The sequence below is a fragment of the Cryptomeria japonica genome, chromosome 11 (genome assembly GCF_030272615.1).
Source record: "Cryptomeria japonica chromosome 11, Sugi_1.0, whole genome shotgun sequence".
Classification (NCBI taxonomy): Eukaryota; Viridiplantae; Streptophyta; class Pinopsida; order Cupressales; family Cupressaceae; genus Cryptomeria; species Cryptomeria japonica.
The window spans coordinates 672,256,450-672,274,242 of NC_081415.1; the positions used below are offsets into that span (position 1 = coordinate 672,256,450).

General features: G+C 36.3%; 1 protein-coding gene across 4 annotated transcripts in view; it reads right to left on the reverse strand.

Annotated features, from left to right (window-relative positions):
• Positions 1-713: 713 nt before the first annotated feature.
• The window catches only part of LOC131070696 (putative 12-oxophytodienoate reductase 11), a 47,136-nt gene continuing 30,056 nt past the window's right edge, over positions 714-17,793 (reverse strand). For 2 of the 4 annotated variants that reach the window (XM_058006297.2, XM_058006296.2), the window contains 6 exons: positions 3,162-3,372; positions 2,881-3,060; positions 2,660-2,800; positions 2,448-2,582; positions 1,930-2,129; positions 714-1,702 (listed from right to left, as the gene is read on the reverse strand). In XM_058006297.2, coding sequence (XP_057862280.2) covers positions 1,125-1,702; positions 1,930-2,129; positions 2,448-2,582; positions 2,660-2,800; positions 2,881-3,002 — 1,176 coding nt within the window. In that variant the 5' untranslated portion in view covers positions 3,003-3,060; positions 3,162-3,372 and the 3' untranslated portion in view covers positions 714-1,124. The remainder of the gene's footprint in view (positions 1,703-1,929; positions 2,130-2,447; positions 2,583-2,659; positions 2,801-2,880; positions 3,061-3,161; positions 3,373-17,793) is intronic. The other 2 variants (XM_058006295.2, XM_058006298.2) reach the window with 2 other exon arrangements.

Sequence of the window (17,793 nt, forward strand, 5' to 3'; positions counted from 1 at the left end):
CATATAGCAAGTTTTTAGCAAGCTTTCACAAGTTTTTGGGTGAGTTTGGACAACTTCTGAGTGAGTTTTGGGCAAGCTTTCATGAGTTTTTCGGCGAGCTTTCACTTGCAAATGCCTCACGAGTTAACCCACAAGTCATTCAAATGGCCTACAAACCCCTAAGTACTTTTCGACTCAATGAGTACTCATGAGTTCTTCATGCTATGCTCTTAAGTTCTTAAGAATGATGTAATTAGCTCCTTAAAATGAATTTGCAAATTCCTAGTCTGGTAAAATAATTTGGAGAATGCAAACAAGCTACCATTCAAACAGGGTTAACTGAACATATCACTACAAGAAAGGGAAAATATAATAATTAGGAGATTCAAATCAGATAATCGGTACCCAAATTATTCTTGTACTATACTACTCACTTCAGTAGCTTGACTACTTTGTACTCAATCCATGAGGTGCTCATGAACAACGTGACATAACATTCAGAGTAATATCATTCAAAAAACCAGCTTAGAACCTACCTACATTCGCTAATCCCAAAATGATAGGGAAGCCTAACTTCAAATATATGCACCTTTCTCAAAGAGTTTAACACATCAGAAAAATAACTCAAATAAAATGCACGACCTTATAAAGAGTTGTGAAGAGAAAATCAATAATAAAAGAGACGAAAAAAAATGATATCTACGATAATTTTTCTTAACTGGAGGCAAAATGAATTTAAAATTTTAAGCAATCTTTTTGGCTGCAGCAAAATTTTTTGGTATTGGATACAATATCAACTCAGTTGAAGCTGATCTTGCTTGAGGCCCTAAGATTTCATATGAAAATACGTCTTTGAACCATGAAGTTAAATCTAAATATCACTGGTATTTTTCCACTAAGATTACATTTGACTGAGAAATTGCACTGGTGTCTGATGAAGCAAACCATTAAACAATGGTTTGCAAACGTACCTAGAGGAAATTAAAAAATAAGAAGCAAAAGCATAGATATGACCATGGTTTCACAAATTGCAAAGGTTTACATTAGATAATTCCTGTTAAGATAATGTATGGTCATTGATATGTTTGCTTTACTCTGAAGTTACATCAATGAAGATGGGTTGGGTTTCAGAGGTTGAGGTGAAGCTACAAGAATGGGTAGTCTGTGTAGCCAATAACAGGATCAGGAATGTAGAAAGTTTCCCTATTGTATTTGTTGAGAGGAGCATTCAGCTCAAACCTTTTAGGCAAATCTGGATTTGCAAGAAAAAGGCGACCATAAACTACCAGATCTGCTTTGCCACTTTCAATTGCTGCATTGCCATCTTCCCTATCATAACCTCCTGCAACCAGAAATGATCCCTTGAATGCCTTCCTCATTGGTAGTAGACTTTTTTCCATAGGGAAAGACTCTAGGACAGTGACCATTCTGGGTTCTATATAATGGGCATACAAGATCTTGTATCTATTTAAGGCCTCTGCCATGTGAAGTCCTAGGGCCTCAGGATTTGAGTCTCCAAATCCTAGATGACCTCTAAATGGAGATAGCCGGATCCCAACTCGATCTGCTTCAATTTCATTTGCCACTGCTTCAACAACCTCAAGAGCAAATCTGCAACGGTTTTCTAGTGTACCACCATAACAATCAGTGCGGTCATTGATGCTGTCTTTCAAAAATTGGTCAATAAGTCCATAAGCCCCGTGAATTTCAACTCCATCAAAACCTGTTACAGGCCAAACGAGCAGGTCCTAGTCAGCTCTTCTACAGGCATATCATAAACACAAACTTGGGCCTGTGTGGTGTCTGCAACTGCAAAGGGTAAACGCAATTTCCATTAAATTTAAAACCAAACATGTGACCTCTTTCAAGCCTTAATAAAAAAATAAAATACTAGTGGGCCAAAAAGCACAGATTAAATGTTGATTTGTAAAACAATTGACAAATGTTTACCTGCAGCCCTGGCGTTTCTGGCAGCAATGCAGAAGTGATCAACAATTTGTGGTATTTCATTTGTTGTGAGAGCTCGAGGAGGTGAAAATTCTACAAGATCCTTCCCATTGGGTAGGAGAGTTTGTCCTGACATCTTTTTGCTTGTTGAGGAGACCGGAGACTGTCTGTCGGGTTGATAGTCTGCAATGTGCATTGCATACCTATATGTAGATCACCTCTAAGCACTATTGAAAAAAAAGCAAAATAAATCGCCACTAGCTGAAATTAATTGATCTGCTTAAAAGCAAGCACCAGAAACTAAATCAACAGAATCGGCATAGGAAAATTTCCCTAGTACAATTTTGATGATGAGCTATAATCTACCTTTCCCTGCTCCTAATTCAGATGTCATTCTCAACAGTAAATGCCTTCATGAAAGGAAGCTTAAGGCATTGAAGATGGTTGAAAACAGGAAATTAGAAATAATGTAATCTAAAATGAGTAGAAAGTATCAGTTTGTAAAAGGAAAAAGCTAGCACCTACCCACATGTGAATCCCTTCCAGTATGCCAAATTTGACAGAAGAAAACAGCTCCTTTTTCATGCACAGCATTCACAATAGGCTTCCATGCTTCCACCTGCTCCTTGCTCCATATTCCAGGTGTATGTGGATACCTATTAATACAAGGTAATCATTCATGGGAAAAATTTGGATTAGAATAACTGAATGAATTAATGATTTGCAGTGTTACCCTTGAGCAGTGGGAGAGATGCCAGTGGCTTCTGTAATGAGGAGGCCTCCAGGGCTTGCTCTTTGAGCATAGTAAACAATTGCATGAGGCTGGGGCATGCAATCATAAGATCTTTGTCGAGTTAAAGGTGCTAAAACCACCCTGCAAATGCAAATACTACTCACAATCAATAATTTCAAAGATCTAATATAAAAAGAGAATTCCTAGTGTAACATAGATACCTGTGAGACAAAGTGAAAGGACCCAATTGATAGGGTGTTAACAAGGGGATAGGATGAGTAAGAGATTGAGGCATGTTCTCTTCTTTCTGTTGATTTTGTTCACAGTTTTCTACCATATTCATGCTAGCAGACCAAATGATGGTTATCAATGTAAATCAAGGGCCACGGTGCAGCTAGTCCCTGTGGAAGAGTACAAAAAGTGCATTTAATCAAAATACTTATCTAAGTTAAATTTTTCAAAAGATTATTAACTTTGTGCATAAACTTTACTGAATTCTTACCTTGACAGTTGACATCATGTAGATGATTTGTTTGAAATATTTAATGTAAGATGCATAGTATTTCCACAGTCCAAATTAACCATCAAGAATGCCTCTAGATATAACTGTGCTTAAGTTTTTTGCATCAACGTTTCAGATCATACTCCATGATTCATCATCAGGATGAAAAGAAATGAGTGATGGATGGATTATCCTGATTATGGAGCATGATCTGAAATGTTTCAAAAAAGTTTCAGAAAAGTTATCCAGAATCATTCTTGATCATATTTAATGTAGTTAATTTGAAAAGGATAAAATAGCTGCTAATTTTAAAGTAAAGAGAATGTTGTATCCAATTCATATTTACACATTCTGCCACACTAGGCAATGTGATAATATACATCAGCCTTAATCAGTAAATATCTATGTTCCAGAACTAATCAGGGACAGAGATAGCAGAATATATATTACTATATACATTTGAAAACTCAAACTTTAACAAGTAAAATTATACGTGACAGTAAAATTCAAGTTTAGGCATTCACATAATGTATCAAATTTGGTATTCATTGTAATCTATTCTTGATTCATGTATAGCAGCAATAAATATTAAAAAATATTAGAAATTTGCAATTTCTTTGTTCAATGTTTTCATTATGTTGTATATCAAGAGACCGAAGGCTACAAAATAATAAATGAAAGTGTTAATGGAAACATACTTTTTTTGCCACAGTATATGCATTATTTCACTTTACAACTGTATGCAAGCATAGTTTTAAGTTTTGCTAATTTACACCTGTGTGCTTTCATTTTATATTATATTGTCTGTTCTCATCTTAGAAATGTAATCAAATGCTGTCATAGAATTGTCCATTGATGAAAAGGGTGACAACTGTATGTTGCCATTAACAGGAGTACATTTTGATTACATAGTTGTATGCAGTCATCCAACAACTGTATGTTTTTTTCCTATACTTGCGTGGATGAGATGAGTGAGAAATGTATGTTTTCATTTTACAGTTTTACGCATTCATTCAACATTTTTACAATTTCATTTTAGAGATATATGCAGTCATTGAAAGTTCTATACTTCCTTTGTACGGTTTTACACAACATACACTTGCTCTTGATAAAGAAATGTTTTTCATTTAGTTTGTTAGAAAAATTGCATATCACTAAAGGGACGTCTGACTGTCTCCAGGACAGTTGAGGGAATCTCAAATGTCCCTGGCTGTCCCAAGGACTTATCAGCATTTTCTTCAATGACAGGGGATGGCCAGGGTACTGTTAGGGATCCCACAGATACTGAGAGGGGGGGGTGAATCAGTATCTAACCAGTTTATGGAATTTCTTAACTTAAAACATGTGTACCGGTATGCAAGAAATAATGCAATAAACAGAATCAAGAACATCCACATGAAAAGCACACCATAACACAAGATTTTAACGAGGAAACCCGGTGTGGGAAAAACCTCGGTGGGATTTGTGACCCACAATATTCACTCACTGGCCAATAAGAGAATATTACTTACAATAGGGGCCTGCACATGCAGGAAGGCCAACTGCTTAGAGCTCACTACTCAATGGGAAGTCTCACCGACTTACAATAAGGATTATACAAATCCAATATCTTGTACTACTTTATAATAGCATCTTCAATGCCAGATTCAGTACCGGTTCCTGCTCTGTTCTTTACATATACCCCTTGACCTATATTTCGCACAATAGGTCTGCCTAATATTTTCCTATATATCTTCTACATATCATTCCAAATGTCTACAATGATCTCTTTTATATATAAGAGTCATTTTACAATTTGCCAAGTCGGCTTACACATTTTTACAATAATAAACAAAATATAGTATAACAAAATCCTGTCGGCCTTTGTGCTGGTATACTTCCTTTCTTCTGTGCCGGTGCCGATGTCCTGAGTGTCGGTGTAGAGTGTGATCTGCTGATGCTGGTATAATGCTTTTGCCGATGCCATAAGATTGCAAGGTTGCCATCAATGACAAAACCTTCAATCACATTACAATGTCTCATTGGAGTGTGCATATGCCAACAATCTCCCCCTTTGGCATTGATGGCAACACTCATGAGAAATTTCAAAAATGATCCAAAAATGTGAAGTCCAAAAATGTGTGTGCTCCCCCCTGAGCATATGGTTCCTGTCCTGTGATTTGAATTTTCTCAACCCACTACTCCCCCTTTGGCATCGATGACAAAGGTTGTCAAGATGTCAGTAGAGTTTGTAGTTTCAACCTTGTAACTGGGTGGTTACAATTTGAAAAAGATCTCCCAAAATCAAGTTTATATTGTCCATAAACTTTTTGCTATCCTTTATTGCTGTCTATGTTCTCTTCACTGTACCGGTGAGATGCTGCAAATGCTCTGCCGGTATTTTGCTTCCCTGTATTAGTGCCTCAGATACTTCCTTCTGCAAAGATGCTAGATAGTCCAATCTTGGACTTAGTTTTGATCTCAAATGTTTTACCTTATTTATTACCCTTTCTTTCTCTCTTTACAATTTAAGTAGTTCTTCCTCAAAATTTGTTATCTTCTCCTCAAAAACTGATAGTGTATCAGGTGAGTTGACAAAACTATCTGCAAGTTTACTGATCTCATCCTGTACCTTGCTCATTTTCTTGTCTATATCTACAATCAAAAAGTTTGTTTTACAAGTATCTTTGTACAAATTTTTGTACTCTTTCAACAAATTACATAATTCCGGTAGAAGTGTGTCAAAATCTCTGTTACACTTCTTTATTTGCTCATCAAAGAATTTATGTTTTTCAACTTCTACTTTATCCTTCACTGACTCTTCTTTTATTTTCTCAATGTTTTTTGATATATATTTACACAGTGTATCCAGTTGTCCTAAAGAATCTTTATTGTCTATATTACAGTTGGGAGCAATTACCTTCAAAATTGGTATGGAATCATCAATTGCTTTGTAAGCTTGTGAGCTGCAGTCAGTTATTTTCTTGATTGAATCTAATAGTACCTCAGTCACATTGGTTGATTTGAAGCTTGATAATGAATCAACAATTTGAGTATCGGTGGAAGTAACCAAGCTTGTATTGACCTCTGGTAGGTCTATTTGTGTCTGCATTTCTTTAAGCACTGGTTTTTCACTAGTTGCCGGTGGCACTGTTTCCTTATGTACCTATTCCTGTTCCGGAGCCTTTTGCTCTGTTTGTTCCTCTGTTTGTTGTGTTGTCTCAGTCTGTGTCTGAGTCTCTACCTTTTGCTCTTTATTTTCTGTCGGTTTCTCCTATGTGTTATCAGTTTCCTTAGCTAGCGGAGGCTCACTAGCCATATTAGCCTTATCAGTTGTATCTTTGTCTACCACTATGTTGATCTTCTAAGTATCAACATCCACAGTATATAGGACTTCAGGATTAGGATTATTATCCTCTACATCCACACTCTCAGCTGCCGGTTTATCCTCTACATCCATACTCTCAGCTGCCGGTTGATCATCTGTAGTTGTTGTTTTTACCGGTGGAGTATTTAAAGGAGGTGGGGGTAAGTTGTCTCTAACCTTGATACTAGGTGGTCCACCAACTTTTCCTTTCCCCTTGTCTCTATCTTTCTAATAAACTTTTATGGGTTTGGGGTTCCTGTACTCTTCTTGTTTTTCTTTCTCAACTAGGAATATGTCCCATCCATCTTCAGTTTCTTCAGTCACCTCATTTACTCTTCCAACCATTAAAGCAATGTGCCTGTGTGCAATAGAAAATACTGTCCTGTTGGCTTGAGCAATTAGGTCATCAATTTCTTTGGGAGAGTTTACCGGATATACAACAAGTAGCTTTTCAATCTTTATTTTCTTATCCAGTTCTATCACTGCTTGTCTTCTTGCTTCTAGTCTTTTGAATAGTTCATCTGGAACTTCATTGACTACTCCCATTAAAAACTTCTTATACATATCCATGTGTAATATAACACTATTTTCAACTTGCTCTTTTTCATCAGCTGTTAAGGTGTCATATATTTTCTCTATGTTCTTCAATTTTTCTTCCTCTGTGATTTCATTCAGTAGTATATCAAGAGGGGCCAAGTCTTTGTTTGTCCTCTTCTTCTTCTTGGGTGTCTGTTTCTTCTTTGGTGTGGCCTTTCTTACCGGAGATCTCACTGCTTGTTGCTTTTGCCTTGTCCTCCTGGGTGAGGGTGTGGTTGCCGGTGAGGGATCTCTTTTTCTTAAAACTCTTTTGAAAGTTGCAGGCATGTCACTTCCTGAAGAAGTAACTATCGGTGATAGGTGAGTTTCAAGTTGTGGAGCTGCTAACTCATCCTCTGTTATACCGGTTTTCTTCAATACATCTTCTTTGATGGCTTTTGCTTGTCTGGAACCTTTCCTTACAACTGCCTCAACCTTTTTTACTCTCTTCTTAGATTGTATTTGACTTTCTATGGTTTCAGCACTACCAAATACTTCTTCTTTAGGTTCTCTGGGGGCTTCCAGAAGTGCTTTAGCATATGTTTCAACTATGTGATCATCTGTTTCATAGCCCATCTCAGTTACCCAAACTGTCCTTGGGATGATCACTTCCATCCAGATTTCATCTTTCTTGATTACAAAGCATGTTTCATCTTTGTATTTGTCTACAATCTTCTGTGATAACCTTATTCTTTTCTTCATTTTGGTCTTTAATGCTTGAAAAAAGTCATGAATACTGTTTTCCTTGTTCTCACCCATATTATTGAATAGTTTTGTTAATTGTTTGCCTATCGGTATATCATATCCAAGTTCTTTGTAACTTATAATGGGAACCTGTTTTGTTATGTGTAGCATCAGACATACTAACAGATTTCCAAACCTGAAAGTTTCTTTCTTGTCCTTCTTGATCTTTCCAAGGTTGTCAATTAATTCATCTTTTAACCATTCACATATATCAATTTTTGCATTGTCTGTGACCATGTCATAAGCACTCTTAATGCATAAGCTTGAAACTGAATTAAGTCTATTTGCATGAGTAGCTTTATATCCTAATATCATGCTGATGAATCTCACATTGATATCTGTTACATCATTAACTCTTAGGGACCTTTTGTCGAATGTTGCACCAGTTAGGTTTATAACTAGGTCACTGGAAACCTTCTTGGTTTTATCTGGTCTTTTACCGGTGGCCGGTAACCCTGTGACAGCTTTCACAACTTCCTTGGTGATCTTGTGGATTGCATCTAACCAAAAAAATTCACCATGTACCCTGCTTAAGACTATCCTAATCACATCCTTGGAGAATTCAGGAATGCTAAGGATCTCTGTAAATCCTAGGGTCTCAATGATCTTGTATTCATTTTTTATATTGCCGGTATTATCACATATCACAGTTTTAAACATGGTTTTAATTTCTTCATCTCCTAACTCTTAAATGTTGTAGTGGATGTACATTCTGGGGTCTTCAGAATAAACAACTCCCTTAGGAATTTGAGAAAAAGCACCTAAGGTATCATCTTTCTTTGCTATCTCGGGAACTAACTGAAATACGGACCTAGGTCTTTCTATCACTTCAACAACAGTAGGGTTTGCTATATATTCAATTGCAGAGGTGGATGTCATGATTAAATACCTTTTACTGCCTTTAGGATGGATGATTGTTTGGAGTGTTCTTGCTTCTTGCTCGAAATGTCTTAGCTCGGAATCTTCGCACTCTTCGTAAATTTGAAATCTCGATGAAATGAAATGGAGACAAAACCTTAATTCTATAGTGTCTATTCGCCATCTACCACATTAATTGCATGCCAGTTAAGTATTCACTTAACATTGTTTGCCGGTAATAAGTAATTCTCAACTTCTTATCTCTAACCGAGGGAATAATAGCACATGTATCAATAGATTGCAAAAACCCTCAAGGAAATTTTCTTCAATTAGATGAAGAACTTCTTGCCGGTGGAGCACTGCCCTGTCCTTCCGGTGAAGCATCACTCTGTTCTGCCGGTGAAGTATTGGTTTGTTCTACGATGGAGGAGTATTCCCAATATTTAGATTAGCCTTTCTAATCCATTGTTTTGAGAATTCTTACTTAACCTCTTCAACTTTTTCTTTACCTTTCAAGCTAGAACTTTTGTTGTCTACCGGTGTTCCTTTACTTCTACAGAATTTAGCAATATGCCCAATCTCGTTACATGCATAACAAGTTACATTATTCTTCTGAATAGCTTTCCCATAACCTGTGCCGGTTTGTGTTCTATATTGATTGGATAAATGTCCAAATCTTCCACAAACATAACATCTCACATTCATTCTGCAGTTTTCAGAATTGTGACCTACTTTGTTGCATTTAGAACATTGATCGGTGGGTGTGTTGATATTCTGATAATTTCTAGATCTACATTCATTTGCTCTATGACCATACTTATTACAATTAAAGCATTTTCCATTGAATTTATAAGCATTAGGTTATCTTACCAGTTTGTTGTGATCCTGAGTATTTGCAATCCCGGAGCTTTCACCAACTTCAAAGCCAATTCCAGAAGTGTCACCTTTAGGTTTTTGATTTTTTAGCAAGGTGCCAAATTCCTCTGAGCTTTTCTTGAATTTTTTTTTGTGTTGATTTGCAGTTTCTAGTTCTCTTTCTAAGACTTCCTTTTGTCTCATCAGTTCATTTGAGTCATTCTGAGTATGCATCAGATCTGTCTTCAACATGTCATTTTCATAGCTAAGTCTTGTGTTCTCATTTGCTACATCACTTAGTCTTCTGGTTAATTCTTCTTCATTCTTCTTCCTATCCTCAATCTCTTTGCAAAATCTCAGTCATATCCTGCATTTCATTTTTTGTTGTCATGATCTCTTGTTTCAACTTGCTTATCATATCATTAAGTGATTCCTTTTCATCATTCTCATTTTGCAATTTTTCACAAAGTTCTCCTCTTATTTCTTGCAACAGTAAAATTTTCTTGAAGTGCCTGAATGATGTCCTGAGCTGCCCTTAAATCATCTTCTAATTTGATATTTTTCAACTTTTTTGCATCATAGTCTATAAGAGCTCCTTCAAGTTGCTTCATTAGATTTTCCATCTTTACCGGTGTCAAGATCTTCCTCAAGCTGTTAGGCTTTTGAAAATAGAGGACCAAGCTTTGATACCAATTGTTAGGGATCCCACAAATACTGAGAGGGGGGGGGTGAATCAGTATCTAACCGGTTTATGGAATTTCTTAACTTAAAACATGCAAAACATAATATAATAGTGTACCGGTATGCAAGAAATAATGCAATAAACAGAATCAAGAACATCCACATGAAAAACACACCATAACACAAGATTTTAACGAGGAAACCCGGTGTGGGAAAAACCTCGGTGGGATTTGTGACCCACAATATTCACTCACTGGCCAATAAGAGAATATTACTTACAATAGGGGCCTACACATGCAGGAAGGCCAACTGCCTAGAGCTCACTGCTCAATGGAAAGTCTCACTGACTTACAATAAGGATTATACAAATCCAATATCTTGTACTGCTTTATAATAGCATCTTCAATGCCAAATTCAGTACCCGTTCCTGCTCTGTTCTTTACATATACCCCTTGACCTATATTTCACACAATAGGTCTGCCTAATATTTTCCTATATATCTTCTACATATCATTCCAAATGTCTACAATGATCTCTTTTATATATACGAGTCATTTTACAATTTGCCAAGTCGGCTTACACATTTTTACAATAATAAACAAAATATAGTATAACAAAATCCTGTCGGCCTCTGTGCCGGTATACTTCCTTTCTTTTGTGCCGGTGCTGGTGTCCTGAGTGCCGGTGTAGAGTGTGATCTGCTGATGCCAGTATAATGCTGTTGCCGGTGCCATAAGATTGCAAGGTTGCCATCAATGACAAAACCTTCAATCACATACAATGTCTCATTGGAGTGTGCATATGCCAACAAGTACATCCCTTGCCATCCCACTTTACCAAGGATGCTATGTGAACAGGGATGTGGGATAGGAGGACACATTCCCTTGTAACTCTGATTTCATTTGCACATAGATAGGTATATGCAAGATCCAAATCCTATACAATTTATCCACTTTTGCTAATCATGATACCTTAAAAAAATCAAAGAGAATTCCAAATGGATAAAATCTTTCCCATAGTTTCCTTGACCAGTGGCATTGAATTTTTAAAAATAGGAAAAATCTGGCCAATGTTCATCTTTGGTTGGATTTCCTTATAAAGGAAAAAAAGAAAGAAAACGTATAGTAGCAAAGAAGACCAAAATAAAGGAGTGATAACAAGGGCAGCGTGATTTAGTGCAGTACCTTATTCAAAAGATATTTCTCACATTTCCACTTGTCTGTCACCATCTACCGTATTAGTGCTGAATCTATACCATGTAATTCAAATTCTACATGTTTTTGGAGTTAGGGCTCCTCTAGACCTTTACAAGCTATCCTACCAATCAATTTCTTTGTCAAACATTATAGTTCAAAATCCAGCACACCATGCTCTGCACTTATTAATAACAAATCGTATCTCTTTTAGCAAATGAAGGCTCAACAGTTAATTCTCCTGGCAGAATGGAGAATTAGAAGACTACTCAAGACTCCCATAGGCCAAGGGGAAATCTGGAATATATTTCTTGGGAATTTCTTGGCAAACTAAATAATAAAGATAGTTTCAATCTCTGGAGATAAAATCAAGAACCCAAAAACAGATTTTTCTTTGACAAAAAAGAGATCCTAACTGATGTTTTTAATATTTAAAGCCATTCCAATTGCATAGACAGTGAACGAGTGAAAGGAGAGGAGAGTGTAAAATCATGTATTTTGAAATGTGGATTTTTCTCATTAGTCTTTAGACCACTGATTACGGTACACACTGCAGAGTGCATTACTACATAGTTCAACTTCAAAATTCCGATCTCAAAAATCAATTACAAACTACACAATAAAAAAATCAATCAATGAAGTACAATACAGAGAGATTTGGCAGGAAGTTGAATTTTGCCTCTGATATCCAACTCAGGCCCTTCATATGGAGCAATATAGGATTAATAGCATAAAACATACTCAAAGAAGATATGTGCTCAAACTTCAAACGATAAAGAATGCATTAGCAAAGAGCTTTGTACATGAGAATAAGATTTGTCTTTATAAGGATAGAAGTTGTAGCTGAAATGAAAAGCCTATCTCCTAAGACACTGTTTCCTGATGATAAGTCCTCAATTTGAGAAACACATTTTCTTGGCCAAACTGATATAAAAATAAAGAGAATGACAATATATAATGTCAAACAAGCAATGAATACATTAGGAATGAATACCCCAAGGCATATCCCTAGATGTTAATCAAAAGAAGTGTTTAAAGAGAAACTTGTTCTTTTTTCTATTTTCAATGATTAAACAGTTACAATTTTAAAAAAATGAGTCTAAGCATATGCCTTAAGGGGAGGATTGTGACCACGTGGCTGAAGGTGCCATCCAAGCTAAAATCTATTGAAATTGAAGTTATATATCCAAATAAGCAAAATAGAAATTCACAATCAGTTCAAAACCAGCATAGACTACTATATGATTAAAAACTAAGGCAGATTCAAAAAGACATAAGAACCACAAATCATCAGCTGTTGTTGTTATACTACAACAAATCAGGAATGTCTTGATCAAGGAGTCATTGACCAGTATTATCAGAATATCGCAAGATTTCCATGAATTTCTAGGGAGCATGGATCACAATTAAGGGTTGCCTGCTAAATATCTCAGGTTCAATTATTCAATTAACTAATTGTTCACAGATAATTCTAAGAAAGAATGAAATTATATGAGTGTCCATTACCCACTCAATATGATTAATTGTACATTCAGAGGCATTGCTCATAAGTGGATCTATTTTCTTTCCAAAAGAGTAGGATAGTGAGCTATTGCTCATGAAACAGCAATTTATCTCCTGGCTCTACTCTTCTAGCTGAAACTAGAATTGATAATTATTAGTTTACATTCAGCACCCACCCTCCAGGATCCACAGGCTTGCAGTAAGCTTTTACATGATAACAGGGGATCAGCATCTTCCTCATTCCTCTAGAAATTTTCAAGTTTCTCTCTTCAATCTGAGAAGACATATTTATTCCACATCCAAACTGTTGGGTTTGAGGATGGTAAGGACATTCACAACACAATTTCAGACCTATATCAAGTCAATATAAGGAGTGATAAAAGGATTCCTGAAATGAATTCTCACAAAAAAATCTAGAAACATAAGAACAAGTTGCAATATGAAGCTGATGCCTTTGTCTTGTTTAGTACACCCGCTAGAAGCTTTAATATTTGTCGGCAGTGAAGCAGGGAAACATGCTCCTACCCCCTTGAATGCATCTTGGAGATGCAAATGTGGTCTGTAAAAAGATCAGAAAATGTGTTTGTTTCTCTATGGCTCCATGATGAAGTGAGTCACAGCTTTTGATGAAGGAAGCAGGTAGTGCAGCACAGAAAACAGAGTTTAGGGCATCTGTACAAAATCACTGGTCTGATTGAAGTGGTGGTTTAGTCCTGTGTATAGAAGTGGCCTTCGGTGTCTCAAATTTTGCACTTTTGACTTCCTTGCATCTTTTCATCTTCTGTTTGAGCTTCAAGAAACATAAATAGTCATTGTAAATGTGAATTAACATACAGGTGAAGCATCCAAGTGATATATATTGTATAGTTGAATTTTCAGTCATTCAGTGAGCAATCGTAACTGTAAGTAGACTATAACAGAACAGAAAGGGAAGTTTGAGAGCTTGTGATTGATCTTAGGGGATAAAAATGTTTTTTCTTTCTTGTTTGCCCAGGAGGCCCAAGATTGTTTTTGGATCGGATGGTGGAGAAGGAGGCCATTCTTCCTCACTCTTGCTGGAGTTTTCTCCCAGAATTCAGGGTTCTCCAGGGTAAATTCTTATGTTGATGGTTTTTATTTATTCTTGTTCAGTTGCTTAGTTGAATGTTGCAGTATTTCAATTGCTCTTACCATATCTTTAATTGGCAAACTATAGCATGTAACTGCTTAGTTTACAAATAAAGATGTGTGTCTGGTATGAGAGACAGGTACAGGAATGTGTCTCATAAACAGAGAGGACTTGCCCCAATGCCTTTAGGAGTGGTGTCTCTTGCTAGAGCAGGTATCTTCTGAGATAACAGTTTCAGACATTTAGAAATTATGAATAAAACTATCAAAAACCCTTCCAAAGTGCTCAAACATGATCGATTTACATTTTCAGTTTTGACTAACAAAAAAATGACAGTAACAGCATTGAGATCAATAGAAGTGAAGTGAAAGTAAGAAAGACTACAAAGTACGATAGTAGTTGCACCATTTGCATGTTGCAGTTGTTGACAGATTTCCCAAAAATTTACCAGCGCCAAAAATAAACTAGTTTCCAGCTGCATTTCAAAAACTGAAAATTAAACCCTTTGCTCAAGAGTCTCTACTGTTTTATATCAACCCACCCTTATTTTGTGATTGTGTAATATAATTTTTTTATAAATTATAATTTAGACACTTATTCCTTAAAAAAAAAAAAATTGGGCAAAATACAATTACAGAACATATGAAACAAGTTTTTAGAATGTTGGGGAAGTGATTTCTATTAGATTTGAATTATGAAATGTACAATATCAAATCAACATGCAATACAATAGTTGATAATTTTCTATGAATTTCATAATGATTGAAAATCATCATCAAAAATAATTACACCTAATATCACTCTTTGATCTAGAAAATAATTACACCTAATATCACCATCATCTTCAACCATGATGTTATCCAGTCCAGTACCTCCTACTTCAGTGTCTGCTGCACACTCCTCTCCTTGCCTCTCAAAATCAACAATCTCGTGTTCTATAAGTATGGAGTTCTCAGACTAGGCAGTCTAGTCACAATATGTGTCAACGACATCTAAGTAAATCACCTTATAATTGTATCAGCCCTCCACCTTTTCAAGCAAAGGCAAAGGTTTTATTGGGTGAGGTGAAGACAAAGTCAACGAGGCATTTTTGTGTCAAGCTATTGGGTTCTTCATACAAATGGGGCATCAAAGAAGCCCCAATTGCTCACATCCAGAAATGCTACTAGGCTGGGGCAAAATTTGGAGGGTTAACTTTTGAAGGCTTGGGGTTTTTCCACCCCAAACTTCCCACCAAACAATTGCAAAGAAGGCATTCTTGAGTTTGCATGCAACAATTGCACACACAAAGATTTGAATTGAAATGAAATTTGAAATTTTTTGTTGCATTGTTTTTGGGTGCCTCAAGCAACTTCCTCTTAATGCATGTTGGGAGGCTCTCCATAATCCCCACATAGCATCCCTAAAGTCGTCTACCAAGAAAAGTTTGGAGTTGATGTATGTTGGAATTTGTCATTGATGTCAAAGGACAACAGACTGAAGGCAGAAATCAGAGGACAGCGGACCAAAGGCAGAAGTGAAATTGATAAAAATAAATTAAACTTATCCAGGCCGACACCTCCTTTATATTGGAATCCAAGACATATCTTATATTGGCTGACCTTGGGTGAAAGAAAATTAAAAATAATGCTGGCTGACCCATGTTAAGAAGATTTAAAATCAAAAATAAATTAACACTTTTATTAGGCCGACCTTTGGTATTTTTGGCACCCAATTTCAGAAAGCAAATAAAAAAATAAAATCATTTATTAGTGCCTTGGCTGACCTAGCTTGAAGAGATGTAACCATTTGGTGAAGGGGTGCATTAGTTGGTATAAATAAGAATTCATTTGAGATCTCTCTATCAAGCAATTCACTGAATATCATTCCAATTCAAGCAGTTTTTTAGCAGATCTAAGGAGCATAAATGAGCAGATATTAATGAAGATTATTACAGACCTATGAGCAGATATTATTGCTGAATTATTGCAGACTTTATGAGCAGAAATTATCAAAGAATATGAACAGATTCTAAAGTGTATTATGCAGACATGTGAGCAGAAAGTATTGATGCTGAGTTATCGGGTTCTTCCCTGCAGGCCTGGGTTCTGGTCCTGGTTTGGCCTGGGTACTAGTTCAGTTCTAGTACCTCAGGGATCTACCAGGAGCCCAGACACAAACCAAGACCAAAACCTGATCACATTCCAGTCTGATCTGTCTTAGGATAGTTATTCTTTTGCAAGTCATTAGCGAATCTTCTAACATGATTACAATCAATATTATGCATTTGTACTTCTGTTGTTTGAGTACTTTGATTAGAAAATATAAGTAAACATCAAAATATGAATCTATTGAAGTGCCAGTATTTATGACAGCAATTACAGACTATCAAATCAATTAATTGATGGAAGCTTTTGGCTCAAGAAATCATTTGCATAGTTTACTTCTTATGACAAACGTTAAATCTTTCGGAACATACATTGTTAAGAACCATGCTAAATTTCTTGTGCTTAAATGTTTGATTTGTAAATTCATTTAGGCTTAGGATTGTGTTTTTAACGTATGAACATTACATATACATATACATATATGATTTTTACATGTTTTTTGTACTTACGAACCCAAACCCCAAAAAAATTCAGCCGAACCAGCAAATCGGATCCCTGAACCCAAACTGGCAATATATATATGATTTTTTACATGGTTTTTGTACTAAAGAACCCAAACCCCCAAAAAATTTAGCCAAACTGGTGAATTGGATCCCCGAACCCAAACCGACAACTTGGTATTGAAGTTTATGAGCAAATTTCAAGAAGTTTTTTGAGCAGATTTGTGGAGGTGGATCAGATCTGATTGTTGGCAAGAGAAACTACAAAGATGATTATATGTTGTCATTGATGGCAACTGGAGTCAGATATTCCATCCGCAGTTTTTAATTTGTTCATACTGGAAGATAGATTGAGCTATGGTAAGGTCCGGTGAGATAGAACAGAACATCCGGTAATGTACAGTAATTTGGTTGGTGGTTCATTTGTGTGGCATGTTTGGTGTTGCGTATCTCGAAAAAGCATTGTGGATGTGTAATCTACGTTATTCCAGGTTTGTGGCCTCTGGTGATAATTCTTGAGTGAGTTGGAAGGTCTAGTATACAGGTTTTTGGGTAGAACAATGTTCATCAACAGTAACGTGTGGATATTCATTGTGCAGATCGTGCGGAGTAATTTTGGTGATTGTGTGCATGTTCAAGGATGTTAAGCCGACATGTGGAAAGCGTGTGGACAATTTGTTTTGGTCCGCATGATTGTTTTGGATCGGATTGAGCCGACTTGGTGTACATTTTTCATCATTTGTACCGTGTTCTTGAAGCCGACAAGAAGAAGACCTAAATTGATGTTGCGGATATATGAGTGATTGATATGATCATCAGTGGTTGTGTGGAAAGTGTGTATGAGCAATTGTGCACAGTTTCACATGCGCAAGTGAAGGATTTGTGCTCCGATATAACACAGAACAGAGCAATATAGAAGAGCAGTGTAAGATAAAGTATTTTGTGCTTAACCGAAAATGTATTTTGGCATTTGTATATGTTGTTTATCAGTTCAAACATTCCAATTATTATTTGTAATCATTTTGTAAGGCAGAGAGCCTTCCGAGTTGTAGCCCTTATTGTAAAATGAGCAGTGAGCTCTAGGCAGTGTGCCTGAATGCATGTGCATTCCCCTTATGTAATATTTCTATACTTCTAACAGAGTATATTAATATTGTGGGTCTCAATCCCACCGTGGTTTT